This window comes from Eulemur rufifrons, chromosome 7 (assembly GCF_041146395.1).
Source record: "Eulemur rufifrons isolate Redbay chromosome 7, OSU_ERuf_1, whole genome shotgun sequence".
Taxonomy (NCBI): domain Eukaryota; kingdom Metazoa; phylum Chordata; class Mammalia; order Primates; family Lemuridae; genus Eulemur; species Eulemur rufifrons.
In genome coordinates this window covers 181,892,295-181,910,389 of record NC_090989.1, presented here as the reverse complement: position 1 = coordinate 181,910,389, position 18,095 = coordinate 181,892,295, and the positions used below count along the sequence as shown (strand labels likewise).

At 37.9% G+C, this 18,095-nt stretch overlaps 1 protein-coding gene across 1 annotated transcript in view; it reads right to left on the bottom strand.

Annotated features, from left to right (window-relative positions):
• Positions 1-18,095, bottom strand: part of CNTN4 (contactin 4) — a 155,419-nt gene that overhangs the window by 111,365 nt on the left and 25,959 nt on the right. Inside the window, exon 4 of the mRNA XM_069473830.1 lies at positions 9,496-9,646. Within this exon, the coding sequence (XP_069329931.1) occupies positions 9,496-9,646 (151 nt within the window). The remainder of the gene's footprint in view (positions 1-9,495; positions 9,647-18,095) is intronic.

The following is an 18,095-nucleotide window of genomic DNA, read 5'->3' as shown; positions in this document are numbered from 1 at the left end:
ATGACAAAGTTAGGAGGGATCCAAATTATCTGCCGTGTCTCTACTGAGAAAGCAGAAACCACTGCCTGCCTGGTTTTAATATCCAGTCACATCACTTCAGTCCTAATTGCTCTTAATTACATGCCACTTTGGTTTGAATATTTTCATGATCACTTAAATCCATTTGATGATACAGAGCTATTTTCTCTGAACAAAGGCACTGCTGAGGTAGTTCGAGGACTTCATTTACCTCTTCTCCAAGGGGTTTGGATGGTTCTAACCCCGCCCTGAAATCAGACCACCATACCTCCCTCCCCCTCAGGAAACTATAAAGCTATGGATCCGAAGGCTGCCAACTTATTATTGAAAATATGAAGTCAATAACAGTAAAAGCTGCCTGGCCAGCCATCCGATTGACATAATATTTAAGGCACCAGCAACATTCCAGTGTTTCAAAAAGGGAGGTAATGAAAGCAGTGCTTCAGTTTTACTAATAATTTTTTTTTTTGACTTATCACCAGATTCCAGGTTCTCTTTGCAGTAGAGAAAAGCATCTAATGCTTGTTCCATTTTCAAGCAAAACTGGTAAAGACATGGGCTTTGAAATAAGTGAGACCTGGATTTGAATTCCAGGTCTAACATCATCAAGCTTTGCAACTTTAGGTGAAGCAAATATCCTCTTCCAGGTTGGTCTCCTTATCTAAAAGCTGAAGTTAATGATAGGACGGATCTCATAACACTTTGAGGATTTTTAAGAGAAATGACATAAAGCGTTTAGCAGAGCATATAGTAAAGATTGAAAATAAAAGCTAAGTATTAATGTTACTATAATTTTTAACAAATGAGGGAGATTGTTGGTGTCCATTTTTACAGAGATAAAAGTCAAGGCCACAAGACAACCAAAAAATACAAATTAAGAGCCAAAGTAATAAGTAACCTGAATCCCCAAGGATCCCCAAAGCCTAAAATGTATTCATAAATGCACCAGTGACATAAAGGGGGATGAAAGTCTCACTTCATCTTAACGGCTAGAGATTCCTGGGCTTCTTCACAGCTAAGCTGCCTCATGTTTTTCCGTCATTATTTCATTTCCATCCACGTTATTTCATAATGCTAATAATCTCTCGTTAAACCTATAGCTTCCCTACTAACGATTTTCCTTCCATTTCTTCCACCTGCACTCTACAGATGTATTGGTCTTCCACCTGGCTGGACCCCCCCCCCTTACTCTCATTTCCTATACGTGACTTGCTCATGTCTGTTCCTTAATCTCGCATGTACCTGGGTTCCAACACGGGCTGTTCTTCTGCCTCTGCCTGTCCATGTGGATCACTTTCTTTCACAGAGGCTTACATTCAATTCCTGTTGGAAGCCAATTTTGGCAGACTGCTTGATTTTGAGAGACTCTTCCCTGTGTGTTCCCTAAGCACTGCTCTGTACTCTGCTTGGACTATGTTATGTTAATTTTTCTTTACTGGTGGTTTCTAAATTATTTCATGTGTGTATATGTGGTCACCACAGCTGAATTTTATAAAACTCCAGGAAGCAAATCTTGTATGATTTCTATCTTCTCTCCCCTCCTTCAATTGAACTAGACCTTTTATAAATGCTTATAATCATAAAATTAAAATAAAGCCCCTGTGTAAAATAGTCCACGTAAAACCATGGATCCTCAACAGGGATGAAGAGTTCCCATTACTTCATTCTTTTACTTTGTTCAGGAATGTGGGGGAGATGATCGGGGATCTGCTTTTCTCTCTACTCCCATCATTAAAGCTGCCCTGGCTCTGATTTCTCCGGGGAGTTCAAGCTTTGGGGGCATGAAAAGAATTTCCTCCCTAGCAAAAGTTGGGAGCCACTGCCCTAGAGAGCAAGGGGAGATAACTCAGGCCTCCAACCAAATTTACTTCCCCTTCATTTTGCATTTGATGAATCCGTTGGAAGTGACAATTTAATCAAAAGTGTAAGTCACAAAGGACAAATCAAAGGCACAGTAGACCAAACAAAAAACCAAGCTGGGGAAAGGTCATGTTACTGGGAAGATGTTTCAATTCCCCACGTTTTCAGAAAGGCACCATGAGTTAGACCAGGGAGTGGCACACTTTTTCTGTACAGGGCAAGATAGTAAGTATGTTAGGCTTTGTGATCTGGGTGGGCTCTGTTGTAACTAGGCAACCCTGCCCTTGCAGTGGGAAAGCAGCCATAGACAATTGGTAAAGGAATGAATATGCCTGTGTTCAACAAAACTTTATTTGCGGACACTGAAATTTGACATTCATATGATTTTCACATCAAAAAATGCTATTTTTCTTTTAATTTATTTCCTTATTTCCTACTATTTAAAACTGTAAACCATTCTCAGCTTGCAGACTGTACAAGCAGAGGTGAAGGGCTAGGTCTGGCCTGTGGGTTGCAGCTTGTGAAGCCCTGGATAAGAGCATTTCAGGCAGAGAGCACAGCATGTTCAAAGGTTTGTGGCTAGAGGAACAAGGCCATTTGAAGAACTGAAAGGTCCATGTGGCTCAAGAACTAAGGGTGAAGGCGAGTGAAGTGAGCGAGTAGGTAGAATAGGGAGGCAGGAGCCTGACCAGCCTATTATTGGTCATGGGATAGACTTCGTATGTAACCTGAGGTCAATAGGAAGCCACTGATATAATGTCCTACCTGGCTGAGTGTTACAATTATCTGAGAAACTTAAAAAATATTCAGATTCCTAGGTTTCACCTCAGAATTCCTGAGAAGGCATCTTTGGGGATGGGAGGTGGGATTCTGCATTTCAACATACATCAACTGATTCTGCTGCAGTGAGCCTGGCACTGGTCGGCAGACCTAAATTTGGGAACTACCCCTGGCTCTTTTCCTTAGGGATGGAAAAATACTGCCCTAGGAAGGTCACGTGATCTCCTAGATGGGTGCACCGTAAGAGCAGATACTACACATTGAACTCACCCAATCAAGGACAGGAAACAACTTAAAAGGAGGTGCGGAGACCCATGACAAAATCATACCCTCACTCTGTTCCCCAGCGAAATGTAAACTCCTCAACTTGCCATGCAATGCTTTTCTCAACCTGATTCGGAGAAACTTCCCAGTCTTATCTCTCCCTGCTCAAACTACTTTATTTTCAAATATGTTTCTTTCCTGCTGCTCCTTGCACCTAAATATCCCATCACCGCCTTCTCCACCAGTCCCCTACAGGCATCAGATGATTTTGGTTGGTTGGTTCATTCATTTCATACATGAATACTGAGTGTCTATTCCAGGCACAGCACGAGGAGCTGGGGGACCCATGTGATACAACACAAATGTTCCCTTTGCTCATAGCCCTTTCAGCCTGTTAGGACAATAAGCATTATTTAAATAATCATACCTATAAATATATAATTTATAACTGTAATAAGATGAAAAGTCTCTGTTGTTTAACCCATGGTAGAAATTGTTTTGTCCTTTTTTAAATGACACCTGTAAAATCTGGATTTAAATTAGGTTATGTTTTATAATCTCAAATGCATCTTGTACAGAGGAGATATGTGACATGCATTCATTAAATTGAATTAATCAGAGGTGTAATGTGGGAAGTTTCATCTTGTAATGATCTGGGTGAGGGCTGGTTCCAAGGAAACCAGTTAAGAGGTTGGTTTAATAGTTGCAAACTTTATACGAGACAATAAGGGCTGAAAACTAGGACAGTGGCAGAGAACTGACTCGCAGAGGGGATTAATATGGGAGATGCTCTCAAAGATCTTTTTTGTTTAAGTCAAGAGTTGCCTTTAGATTAGAGGCCTTTTAATAGTTTCATATACAAATTCTATATATATGTCCTGATGTATAACCAATATTATTCTATAACACATAAATAGAATTAGGAGTCAGGCCAGTCTCAGGTGGTCGCTACCTGAATTTGGTCATCATTTTAACCCCGACCATAATATAACATGACGTACTATACTGAGGTAGAAAATGTTTGTGGCTGAGGGCAAGTTCATGGGGGCTCCCAGAGGACTGGGTGCGTGGATCTGTGGATTGTGGCAAACATTTTAAAACAAATCTCCCTGAACTCTTTTGCAACTGCCCTTCGGGAGAGCATAAAGCCATAACTTTTATCCGTGGCTGTAGGAGAGAGAAACAGAGGGAATGGGAGGGAACTCTGGGTCTGAATTTGAGAGCAGGATAAGCTCTCTCTATTTCCATAACTGCACATGCAAAATTAAAATGATATAGTACTACCAATAAGCAGGGCAACAGATTCTAACTAGAGCAATGATGCTTGTGCTGCTTTGATGTTGTTTTGCCTCCAAGGCAGGATTTCCATTATTATGGAGATGAACTGCCTCTAATTATTGCAATAACATAATTGTTCCCCAGGGCAGAATTCCTAATAACGGAGCTGTATAGCTCTGCAGCAACTGTAAGAGATATCCTGAGGGCAGGTTTCTCATTAAGAGCACATATATAGATACTCTGCCTCCAGAAGAGAAACAGAATGCCTGAAGCAATAAACTTTCCTTTCCACACTAGGATTTGATCGGCCTTCTGGGCAAATACCTGCCATCACATTTGCTCTGCCTTCCAGACTGCCAGCGTCTTCAGACCTGGGCTTCGCACCTTATATACAACATAGAGTTTTGCAGCCCTGTGCTGGGATTTCCTTCCATGTCTTACATGAATTTCAACTCTTCCAAAAGCCTTTGGGAAGAGAGGCAAATTAGGGCCATGATCTAATTTCACCTTGGAGGCAGACTTCAATGTCCCTAGACAAGATGCATGTACATGAATTTTATTTCTATTTGAGTTAGATATTTTCACAGAATGATAGACTTGATCCGATTATACTGTGGGGGTCAGGCAAACCTAAACATATATTTCAGTCTGGCAAGACATGTCTAAGAATATGGATGTTTATACGATTTTATTGTGTCTTCAGAAGTGGTCCACAGTGGCCTAAAAGTGCTCTGCCCAAGGTAATGTTAAGGTTCCTAAATCCAGCCGTTGTCCTTGCACCATTATTTTTTTTTTTTGGACCTCTTAGAAGCACCTAGCACTTGCTCCTTCTTGCACCTTACTGCTCCCTTAGCTTCTGTTTCTTACCTTCCCCCATCTCTTTGAGTCTCCTCTTTCAAACCTCCCAGCAGCCTTGGCCTCTCCCCAGTCTTTGGATGTGGCTGTTCCTCGGGGCTCCTTCTTTTGAGCCATAGATGTTCTCATGCTACAAAACTCTCTCTGGATGAACTTATGCACTTCATGGCCTCTCATCTACCAGTGACGTTTAGATCTCTGTCTCTACTGCGGAACTCAGACCCACATTTCCAACTTCCTATTGGACACTCACGTAGCACTTACTGTATGCCAGGCAGCGTTCTAGATGCTAATGTTACAGAGTGGAACAAAACACCCACAAAAGGCCTAGTGAAATCAAAAGAGTCCTTCAAGATGGAAAAGGGAGGCAGAAGAAGAGGTCAGGGTGATGGGAAGGGAAGAGGCCTTGCCTTTGCTAGCTTTGAGGATGGAGGAAAGGAGCCAGGAGCCAAGGAATGGAGGTGACTTCTGGAAGCCGGAAACAGACTCTTCCCTAGAGCCTCCAGAAAGAATGCATTTTCAGAAACCTTGATTGTTGCCCAATGAAACCCATTCCAGAATTTTGACCTCCAGAACGATAAGAATCTAAATTTGTATTATTTAAGCCAAACACACACACACACACACAAACATACACACACCACACACACACACACAAACATATGGGCACATGCACAAGTGTCTGGGTAGAGGGTGGAGGAGACAGATAACAAAATTAAAAAGTAAACATGTAGTATGTTGGATGGTGATAAATACTAGGACAAATATAAATTAAGGAAGGAGGATGGAAGTCAAAATTTTAAAAAGATTTAGTGGAAAAGGCTTCACTGAGAAGGTGACATTGAGTAGGAATTTCCAGTTGAGTGACATTGTTACTTGCAGGCACCTCAAGTTCAACACGTTAATACTAAGCTCTTTATTTTCCCCTCTCAAATTGCTCTTTCTATATTCAGTACTGTGGCGAATGGCAGTGCCATGGAACAGCTCCTCAAGTAGAAATGCTAGGAGTCATTTTCTTTTTTTTTCTCCTTCTTTTTTCAATTCTACTCTCTGTGTCATTAAGTGCTTTGAATTCTACCCTTTAATAGCCTGTGTATCTCTCCTTCACTCTCAGGAGACTCACATGACCGAGTCCTGATGATTTTGTCCTAGACTACTCCGTGCAGTTGGCCCCCCCTAATCCCCACCTTCCTCCGTACTGCTTCTCCACGTTGCGGGCACAGCAATCTTTCTGCAGCATGCACAGGACTGTGCACTCCCTTGCACAAAATCTTTCACTTCTGTCCAGGGTCTTATGATTCAAGTCTAAACTCTACAGACATAAAATACAAGGCCTCCACGATCTACGGCTGCCCTACATTTTTCAGTGTTTCTTCCCAATATATCACCTTTATAACATATGACTTAGGATTGTTGAAAAACTTTTATTGTTATGTTGCTACTGGGTCCCTGCACCAGTCTAAGAGCACCCTGAGGGCTGGGTTTACATTTCCTCCTTCTCTCTAGCTCCAGTGCCAAGCAGAGGTAAGCACCCAGTGAACACTCTGTTCACAGAATGAAATTACAATTGGCTAGTTTGACAAAACAGAGTCATGCTGCTGTTCTAAGACGATGCCTGTGACGTGCAGGCTGCAGGTCTGAGATTCTTTTTGGAAACATTCAGTGGCATATCTATACCTGGTTATATCCATTAGTCTGACATTATGTATTGGCCTAATGTTTAAAAGGGAGGGGAGCGATTCTTAAGCATGAGTAAGAATAAGAAGTCTTTATTTATACAATGTTAACTAGAGTAGCACTTCACTCATTTTTCAGCTTTAATGATTAGTAAAATATTTTGTCTAAGTGAATTTTCCAGGCAACTTACCCTTTTAAGCATCAAGTTAATTTTTAAAAATAAACATTGGCAATGGGCAGTCTTTCTGTATCATAGATAAATCGCTTGCTTGCCTTGCTAATTTAAGCTCACTGAAGATAATTTTCCCTCCTTAGAGATGTCATATAACAATAATAATTATCATGCTTTTCTGCATTCTTTCCCTTGGTCTATGAATGTGTGGTCCATAGTGAACTGACATTAAAATAAAAATAAAAATAAGTTGCTGACATTTGAAAGTTGGAAGCTCAAATAAAAGCTGTATTTCTAGTTCCTCTTGAAAAAGGAGAGGAAGTGGAGGCATCTAACCTGCAGCTCCCTGAGGCCCAGTGGTGGGCATCTCCCTTGGATGGGACGCACACTGAAGTCCCTGCTGCTCCCCTCCATGCTACACCTGGCCAGTTCTCAAATGCATTCACATCACCCAACCAGTGATCTGGTTAATACATTCTGAGTGAGGTAGAGGGAGGAGCAGAGCTTTGAGAACACAGCACCCATGTGGAGACTGAAGTGCTAATATTGATAGTTTGGGACTAGCCTGGTGACACTAAAGGTGGAGGTGATAAATTGGGTAATGATGGGGAGTTCCCTCAGTTTAAATATATTTTTAGTCCCAAATAAATTTTGAAGCATATTTGAACCCTATTAATCGAATCAGAAATAGAAGGAATGAAAACAGGTAAGTCAAGTGGTGGAAACAATCAATTAAATTCACTTATTATATAGAATTCTTGATATTGATATACTGTTTTCGCAAAGGTAATTTAATTAGCTTGTAACGATGGTTAAGCTGCAGCAGTGGTAAGCAGTCACGAATACTGTTCAAAATATTAGGTTGTTTCTTTTCTTCTAGGCACACAGTAAGATTGCATTTCTCTGCTGGGTTGCAGGGCCATGAGTCTTTTTTGGCCAGAGAAACGTGAGTGAAAGTGAAGTGCTGCACTGCTAGGCAGGAGCTTTAAGAGTCTGTTCTGTTTTCTTTCTGCAATGGCAATGTTCCAGAGTGGGCTGCTCTCCCCGGCTTGGCCTTAGATGGGAGAGAGCCACCAGCAGATCCCGGATGTGCATGCACTATGAATGATAAATTGCCTTTTGTTGCTTTAATACGCTGTGGGTTGTTTGTTACAGTAGCACAGCTTAGCCTCTCCTGATTAATCTACAATATTACTCATGTATGATTTTGGGTATATCTTTTACCCATATTATTATTTCTTAATATTTTTTTCTTTATGTCATCTTTAAATGAAAACTTTTTAAATGTAGCCTTATTCTAAGCAATACGTGTGGTACATACTAGTTATTAATATATTTCAATTATGTTCAAAGTAGATAGATAACTATTGAAAGGAATCTAACATACCACATTTTGGGAAACACTGAGGTAAAATAAGAGATAAACCTGATGTTGAAGGCCGCAAAATAAGAAACTGTGCTCTAAATTTTCAGATTTGGGTCCAAATTTGAATGCCATGCCAATATTCAGTTAACTCTACTGCTTTTTGGATATACCAGCAATCAAGAAGGGATGTATGTTATGAGTTTAATATTTAAGTGAATACATCATCTATAAACCATATCAGGTTTGTTTACAAAAGCCATTAAAAAGGACAACATCATCAGCAAAATGGTCTAATTTGTATATGCAAATACAAAGGTGTACAGGTGTAAATGTAGATCAATACACAGTTTTACAGGCTTCTTTATTGCCTCCTTGAGTACCTGACCTTTAGCATCAATTAAAATCATTATGTATACAGCTGGCAAATCCTGTCTTAGGGGTGACAAACATAGATGCATGCATAATTGCCATTTTGAAACAGATTGAGTAGATTACAGAAAAAGGTAGCGGATATTTTATAGGAGTGACAGCCAAGAAAAGGTCTCAGAGACATCTGCCATTTGGTGCAATCTACTGTAAAACAACCCCAAGTAATTCATATATATTTACACTGTATAAAAAACACGCATTCTAAATGTAATTCATGCATAATAGGAAATACACAGGTGAAGAGTTTGGATATTAGAAAGAAAAAGTTGTTTTCTCAAAAAGATGTAATTGAAACAAACAAAAATCAAGCAGAATAATCTGCTATATGCAGAAGGAGTTTTGAAATTAGAGATATTTAGCCTCAAAAAAGGAGAGATTAACAGGAGACATCATAGCCACTGCCAAATAATCAAAGGGTTGCCATAGCAAGGAAGCAGCAGCTTTATTTGTGTATGCCAAAGGAGGCAGGATGGAGAAAAGTGGGCAAATCTGCAATGAAATTTTAGACTAAAATTAAGGAGGCTGTTTCTAGCTGCTCCTCTTCAGGAAGCTCTAGCAACCTTCAACAGGGACCATGTGAACTCCCTCTGCAGGGAGTGCTTTGTAGAATCCCAATATCAAGAAGGACTATGAAGGCCAATAATTTACCATCCACACTTACAAAGCTTCAGTCCTTTGATTAACATTTAGTCAAGGAATAGCAGAAAGTGTATGCCATGCCTCTCCCAAACTATTAATTACAGACCAACACATTATTACAGGTTAACTAAATGTTAAAAGTATTTCAAGATAGTACCTTTCATTTTCTCTTAATATGTCCCTTCCCTTCTTCCACATATACACAGGTTTTGGAGAAGCTTTTGGCTTACACTCAATGACAACTTCACCTCCCACTTTGACAAGAGTTACTCTTTTCAAAAGTGTTCTTGAAAAATCTGGACCTGCAGCTGGAAGACAATATAAAAAATAAAATTATTATCATGCAAGAAGCTTCCCCCCATGAGATCATTCTGTAGTCTTTTTCTTTCTCTAATGCACTTATTGGTGTATTAATCATCCAAGGAGGAAGCTAATTTTTTTTTAAAGTAAAGCAAGTAGCACCGTAAGTTTTAGATTTACTAAAATTTGAGGTATAACTTGTATTTGTTAAAACGCACCAGTTGTATGTGTACAGCTTGATGAATTTGGTATACACCGTGAAGATCAAGACAGAGAACATTTTCATCACCCTATTGAGGGATTCTTAAAAAAAATTTATTCCATTTTCAAGTAAACAAAAATTTTAAAATTTCAGATAAGTAAAAGAGGGAGAAACAAAATAAGCAACTCTATGAGGCATGCATCTGATTGTGCAGGTTAAAGCATCCCCTCTCTGATAGAGTTACCACCTCTGCTCTGTCCCGTAACGCTGTGTACATATCCATCTTCATTAGAAAACATGCCGAAATGTCTACACTGTCACCTTCTGTAAGTTTCTCTTTAAAAACAAGGGCTTTGTTCAGCTTTTCCCTACTAGTGCCTACTGCAATGCTTGGCCCATTTAGGAAAAACTGTGGCTTGCTCTTGGAGCACAGATCTTTAGAAAACTGTATTATATGCTCATCACTAGTGTTCTAAAAAATTCATTCATGCTGACACCAGTTATATAGTTATATGGAAATAATATTAAGGAATATTTTTCTAAAACAAAAGATACATCTCTATATCTTCACAAAAGTAAAATAAAAGATGTCTTTCTAGAAAAATCTCTATTTTCTTCTGAATTAATTGATCAATGTGTGAGAAGAGATTTTGGAATGGATAAATTCATCTTTTGGAATCTTAATTTTACCGTATTTAAAACCCCTGACTCACTGCAATTTGACCTGATAGAATTTAAGATTTCAGACCCTGTTGAATGTAAAATTTAAATACAAACCACAAATTAAAGGAGGACTGGGAGTGAGTGTGTGTTATGTGGGTGAGGGGTGGAGGTCAATTTCTTAAATGTACCTAAACCATATGCTAGTGATTTTAAAACATAAAAACAAGTTTCAGTGGAAGAAGCAAGTTAAATCTTTATTAAGTGCTTTTGTTGTGGAAATATTTTCAGTAATTGCTTAGAAACAAATCAAGATAGGAAGGTTACTTTTTAATGGGGTGATACAATATACACATGGAGCTGGTATTACCATGTGAAAGTGAAATTAAATAAATGAATCCAGTAGGCAATTGATATCTTAATCTGTGTATGTTGGCTTCATGAAGGGAGTCTGTAATTCAGAGAGTACTTCAATAACAATAACTACCATTAATAAGTAGAGTGCAAGTACAGATGTTTCTGCCATAATGAGATAAATGCATTCCTGGTATGGTCTGCAAAATCACATAAAAAAAATTACAGAGTTTATGAAAAAGGGTGAGGGAAGACCTACTCAATTATTTACATAAGAAGAACACTAACAAAAACAATAACCATCCTGGTAAGTATTAATCATGATTAAATATAAAATATGATTAAAAAGACAAGTCAAATTCATAATAGAGAAAATACTACAAAAAATACAGTGTCTGTGTGTACACACATGCCTGTGTGCACACGTGTGCGTGAGCATGAGAAGGTAGTTTGAAGGAAGAAAAAAGAAGGAAGTGTTGAGATCTCTAAACTATGAAATAAGGGAAAATTGCAGAACAATTGAGACCTATGAAACAAGCACTACCACGTTAGGATACATGGCCAAAGGGTGCCAAGAGGAAGAATGTGCCTTGAATGGGAATCTTGTGCAGTAGGTTTATTCCCCTGGCTAGCTGTGTTGCTCTGTTAGTGGGCTCTGTGTTTTTAATTGCTGTTACTTAGTGAAATACATGAACAAAACCAGTGTCTGTGTTACACTGACATCATTCTCCACTTACCTCTTCCATATAAGCTAGTTTATATCACAGAAAAATGTTTTAGCAAAACAGACTCATTCTCATCTTAGATAAACATCTGAGTTGATGCAAAAATGTAAAAAAAAAAAAAAACAGGTCTTCTAGAAGTTTTTTTAAACAGATATTTTGTGAAATAAAGTTATAAATCTGTATTACATAAAAATCCGTTCTTAAAACTATATCTTTCTACATACTTTTTTTTATCACTTTAGGCAGACATTTTTCAGCTGCTCAGGAGGAATTCTGCAGTAGCATTTGAAATGAGTTTACATAAATCAAACTGTGCACAACACATGGGTGTATTTGTCAAAAAAAGTATATATTGCTTTTACTGGATTTGAAATAGCATATCAGCCACACAGAAAACAGAAAACACACCTTCCAGTTTCAAAGGCATCTGTAACATACTATTTTTGTGCATGTTATCTTTTGGAGATTTTAGAGATAAGACTGACTTGAACATCTTTTTTTCTAATAAAAATGGAATTATCAGTTCAAATATTTTTCTTTTGTTTACTCAATTTGCTTAATTTGCTTCTAGTGTTATCTAACCCTGCAAATCTATCGGTTGTCACCATAAGCTACAGTGCTTTCTACTGCAAAATTTTTAGAACTTCATCAATTTTCGATTAGTTGACTCATTAATGGGTTTCTTAACATTCTGCCATTTTGTGACCATCTTTTGCACCTGAGATGCTGTTCGGCATGTAGGATTATCTGTACCCGATATTTATGCAGAGGCTTGAAGGAAAAGTGAAAGAAGCACATCCAATTTGATATTCACGAAGAACGAGGTTTTAAAAGTTATTGGTAAGGTCTCTGATAGGGTACTATGAGAACCTAATCATTACTGGCGCTTCAAAAACTAGTGCACATGGAAGGTGAAACTTCAGTAGGTGCCTAATAGTTCAGAAAAGACAAAACCAACTGTCAAATTACCCATTCAAGTAGGTCAGGTACTGGGAGACCCTAATTTGCTAAATCTAATATACTTAAAGGATAATACTAGAGGGCACCACTCCCTTAGTGTTGGAATGAGTCATGTTACAGGACTTCTCTATCTGGAAAATGCAACCGTTTTTTATTTATCAGTGATCTTTATTACAGTAACTTTATTGATGAGAAGCATGTGTCTGAAAGAAGTCCTGTAAGTAATTTACAACTATTTGTTTTTACTTAATAAAATGACTGTTGGTCACATATCAAAGGTATTCTAAGTGGCCAATGGAACCCTTAAAAACAAAAGTTCTGTGCCTTAATTACTGTAATTTCTCAAGACAGATTGCAGAATGATAACTCCTTAACTAGATAGGCAGTGGCAGTCCCATTTGGGAAATACATGGTTGTGATGTGCTACAATATTGTTGAAGAGAAAAGGATTATTCTGCACACCAGTTCTATCACGGTTGGCCTGCAGAAGCATCACTGGGAACATTGCCCAATGGAGACTAGTAAGCCTGGCCCTTTTGGAAGTTCAGAATTTCATGTTATTCTAAACTTTGTCTATTATCTTTATTACCTCATCATTCCATAAAAATAAACTTACAGTGAATGCAGTAATTCAGATCTTTCCACAATTGAGAAGAAAATGCTGGCATCATATTATAAGATCCTTCTTCTGGCCTGCTGAATTGCTATCTATTAATAGAAGGCAGGGTACAGTGGAAATTTTCTTCCTTCTAGGTACATCATTTCAGAATGGCAGATTCAAAATCAGCCCTCTCTAACCAATGGAGACTCTCAGCAAAGAGACTCTCAGCAAAACTTTGAAGTAGATGATTTTTCCATTCCATTCTGATGTTAGCATGATGTGTCCCTTGTAATGTCCCTAAGACCCATACCCTGCTTGTTTGGGTCTAATTCACCGAAGGCCCTATTTCCTGAGGGCTATAATAATGCTTCTACCATGGCAGCTCTTGTATTTATGGGCTCCTATTCCTTTGGGCAAGTTATTATGAAGCAAAAAAAATAATATTTATAGTCAGAAGGTTGTTTTGAGGATTACATGAAATAATACATGTATTGTACATAAAGTACTTAGCAAAATATTTGGCCAGAGTAAGAACTTCCTATCTCCCATTCCCCATTGCTATTTCCACCACTACTCTACACCCACCACCATTATCAGGGACTTCTTTTATGCTGAACAAGTTCTTAAAGTCAGAGAAATAAATCTTTGTTTGAAAAAAGGTAACTCTTTATTTTGAAATAATTATTAATATAAATTCACATAAAGTTCCAAAGATAACACACAGAGGTCCTGCTCATCCTTCCCCTGGTTCCCCCCAGTGATTATATCTTATGTAAATATGGTACAATATCAAATAAGGAAGCTGATAATTGGTGTAATGTGTGTGTATAGCTCTGTCATTTAATCACATGTGTAGACTTGAATACAAGAAATTGAAATTAAGATAGAGAGCTATTCTATCTCTACAAAGATCTTCTTCATGCCCACCCTTAATAGTCACACCCAGCCTCCACCTACTTACCTTCCCTAATCCTTGGAAACCATTAGTGTCTTCTCCATTGCTATAGTTTTGTCATTTTGAGAACGTTTATATATATAATGTGTGTATATACATGTACATGGAATCATACACTATGTGACCTTTTGGGAGTTGTTTTTCACTCAGCATAATGCTCTTGAGATCCACCTAAGTTGTTGTGTGTATCAATAGCTCCTTTTTATTTCTGAGTAGTATATGCTGGTATGGATAAGAGCTACATCTTTAATGTTGGCATTTCATGCTCTATGATAACCGACAAATACTTTTAAGCATAGGAACCATTTTAAGATCTCCTCAATGTTTTCTTTGCCAACAAGGAGGATGAAGAATAGCCTTTTAATATTTTTCATAAAAGGTTTGAAAAGCCAAAAATTAATTATGTAAACATGGGTAAAAACTCTTTTTCTTAATCCCAGAAAAACATTTTAAAGCCATTTCATAACATCATTTCTTATACAATTAACATGATGATTAAAAATCATTCTTCTGTAATGCTTTAAGTAGGGCTTCAGCTGCTAACCGCCTGTTAATCTCCTTTGAGGCATCCTATCTATATAAAGATAATAAGATATTATGCATTTTTAAACTATGTAATCACATTGACTTTCTTATATTAGTCCAAATTAGTGATATTTCATTGTATTTGGCCTAGTGTCCTAAACTCTTATGCAGATTCATATCCTTGGCTAGGCAAGTAGTGTATATTATTACAATGTCATGTTTGATCATGAATAACTCTGTTATATGATAGAAATCTTTGCTAAATGAACAGAAGAGAGTCACTAGACTGTGACGGTGAGAATCCTTGTATTGCAGCGGTTAAGAAATAGTAGCTCTTGTCATTAGCTATTATTAGAACGATTAGTACCTGGAAGGCAAGAATATGTATCATAGATCTGTATATTCCTTGGACCTAAGCATACTACTTGGCATAGAGTTGATATTTAATCAGTATTTGTTGAACTAATATATGTTGTAGGAAAGAACTCAGGGATTCAGTTCAAAACAGAAATTCCCTTCTCATGATCCTTTGCCTGGCTACCACATCCCTTTTTTCCCTCCAAATAAATAGCTTCTTGAACTTCCTGGCCTGTGTACAGGACACTCTGGAGTTGGACCTCAGTCTAATGAAGCAAAATTACCCAAGAAATACCATATGGGCTGTTTATACTCCTAAATCACCTGAACTGGTATGATGGTACATGTTTAATATCTGACTCTGTAAACAAAACAAAACCAAAAACTTGGTTTGTAGTGTTTGCCAATTTTTGTGATATAAATACTCCTACAATGGCCAATTTTTGGCTATAAACATGAAGTCTGCTGAATGCTGGATTGAGAAGAGATACATAGAATCCGATCTTACCACTATGAGCTAGCTCCAGCACATAACTGCCTTTCCCCAAAACATATACTTAGGGGAAGGTGACAGGGCCAATGGACTCGGGGGGTTCAGCTTTCCCCAGATTTAGATCTTACTCTGCAGAAGTGTATGGTTTCCTCTTTCCTCCCCAGGTACTCTAAACAACAGGCCCTGTACTGAGAAGACAAGAACTTTAACTCCCTTCTAATTCTTTTGATGGTTTCACTTTACTCAAAGAATCTGTTCCCTGAGGCGTTGAGAGTCAAGGTGTCACAGTAGTTTTAAAGTGACACAGGCTCTGCCCTATACATGTAGGCTTATGAGAAACACATTACAATGTAGGTGAGCTATATTTATGGAATGTGGCAGTGACCCATAGCTTGCTTATCATGCTCCTTCAATAAGGCACCAGAAACAGCTTTGCAGACAAAGAGAGCACACATTTTACCTTTGTGCTATGTTCATTTTCACCACATTCAAAAGGCTTTATTAAAAGCAAGATACTAAGTACAAATGAATTTCTTTAGGAGTCTAGAAGAACCATGGTCTGCTCATGTTGGAAAAAAAAGAGCTGAAATGTTGTTGGTACAAATGCTCTATTTTTGGAAAAAATTGCCTCTCGTGACCAATAGAGCTTTTGTCAATAGCAGGTTCACGTTGTACTCTTGGATGATGTAATAACAATGGAAACATGAAACATGAATTAACTGGACATAGAGTGGTCATACCAACAGAACAGCCCTGCCCTCCTTCCATCCTCTACTTGCTTCTACGCATTCAAAAGCTACTCAGCTGTGATGGCTTAAGATTGGGTAAGGAGGGAATCTAGAAACCAGATTCTAGCTCTGTGGTACCTCAGTTTAACTGATCACAGGACTTGCCTGGAGGAACTTGTTAAATATACATACTCTTGAATTCCACCAACTGTGGGAGAGACCTGGGATTTTACACTTTTTGTCACTGAAAATGTGATCCCTGGAGCAGAAGCATTGGTGTCCCCGTGGAGCTTGTCAGAAACATAGAATCTCAGGTCCCCCCAAGACCTGAAATCAGAATCTGAATTTAACAAAATACCCAAGTAATTCATATGTGCATTAAAATTTGAAAAACACTTCTAAATCTTCCATTTATTACTGTGGTAAAAAGCACATAAAGTAAAATTTACCATCTTAACCATTTTTAAGTGTACAATACAGTAGTGTTAACTATATGCACACTGTTGTGCAACAGATCTCTGGAACTTTTTTCATTTTGCAAAACTGAAACTTTATAACCATTAAACAACAATTTCCCATTTCCCCCTCCTCTTCCTCAGCTCCTGGTAACTACACTCTGATCTCTGTTTCTACCCATTTGACTACTTTAGATATCTCATAAGTGCAATCATACAGTATTTGCCTTTTTGTGACCAGCTTGTTTCACTTAGCATAATGTTCTCAAGGTTCATCCATGTTGTAGTGCATAAGAGGATTTCTTTCTTTTAAATAATATTCCGTAGTATGTATATGCCACATTTTCTTTATCCATTCATCCATCCATGGACATTTAGATAGCTTTTGCCCCTTGGCTTATTGAGAATTATGCTGCAATGAACAAAGGTGTGCAAATATATTTTTAGATGCCGTTTTCAATTATTTTGGATATACACCAAAGAATAGGATTGATGGATTGTGTGATAATTCTGTGTTTAATTTTCTGAGCAAAAAAGACAATTTTCTGTTTTCCATAATGACTGTAACCATTTTACATTCATACCAACCGGGCACAAGGGTTCTAATTTCTTCAGTTTAGTTGTCTCCCAACTGAGCTATTTCAATAGATTACAAGGGTTCTGATTTCTCTACATCCTTACTAGCACTTGCTATTTTCTGTTGTTGTTGGTGGTGGTGGTGGTGTTGTTTTTATAGTGGCCATCATATCCGGTGTGAGGTCTCATTGTGATTTTGATTTCTATTTCCCTACAGATTAGTGAATAAGCATCTTTTCATTTGCTTATTGGCCATTTGTATATTTTGTTTGGAGAAATGTCTATTCAAGTCCTTTGTCTATTTTTTAATTGGGTTACTTATTTTTTGTTCTTGTTGAGTTGTAGGAGTTCTTTGTATATTCTGGATATTAACCTCTTATCAGCTATATGGTTTGCAGATAGTACACGGAAGGTTTTTTTAGTTTGATGTAGTCTTGTTTGTCTATTTTTGGTTTTGTTGCTTATACTTTTGGTGTCATATCTAAGAAATGAGTGCTAAATCCAATGTCTTGAAGCTATGTTTCCTTTTAGGAGGTTACAGTTTTATGTTTAGGTCTTTAATCTGTTTTGCACCAATTTTTATCTATGGTGTAAGGTAAGGGCCCAACTTCATTCTTTTGCATGTGAATACCCAGTTTCCCCAACATTTGTTGAAGAGACTGTCTTTTCACCAGTGTATAGTTTTGGCATAATTGTTGAAGATCATTTGGCCATAGACACCAATATTTATTTCTGAACACTCTCTTTGGTTCTATTGGTCTATATATTTACCTTTATGTCAGTAGCTAATTGTCTTAATTACTGTTGCTATGTTTTGAAATCAGGAAATGTTAGACCTATGACTTTGTTCTTCTTTTCTCAAGATT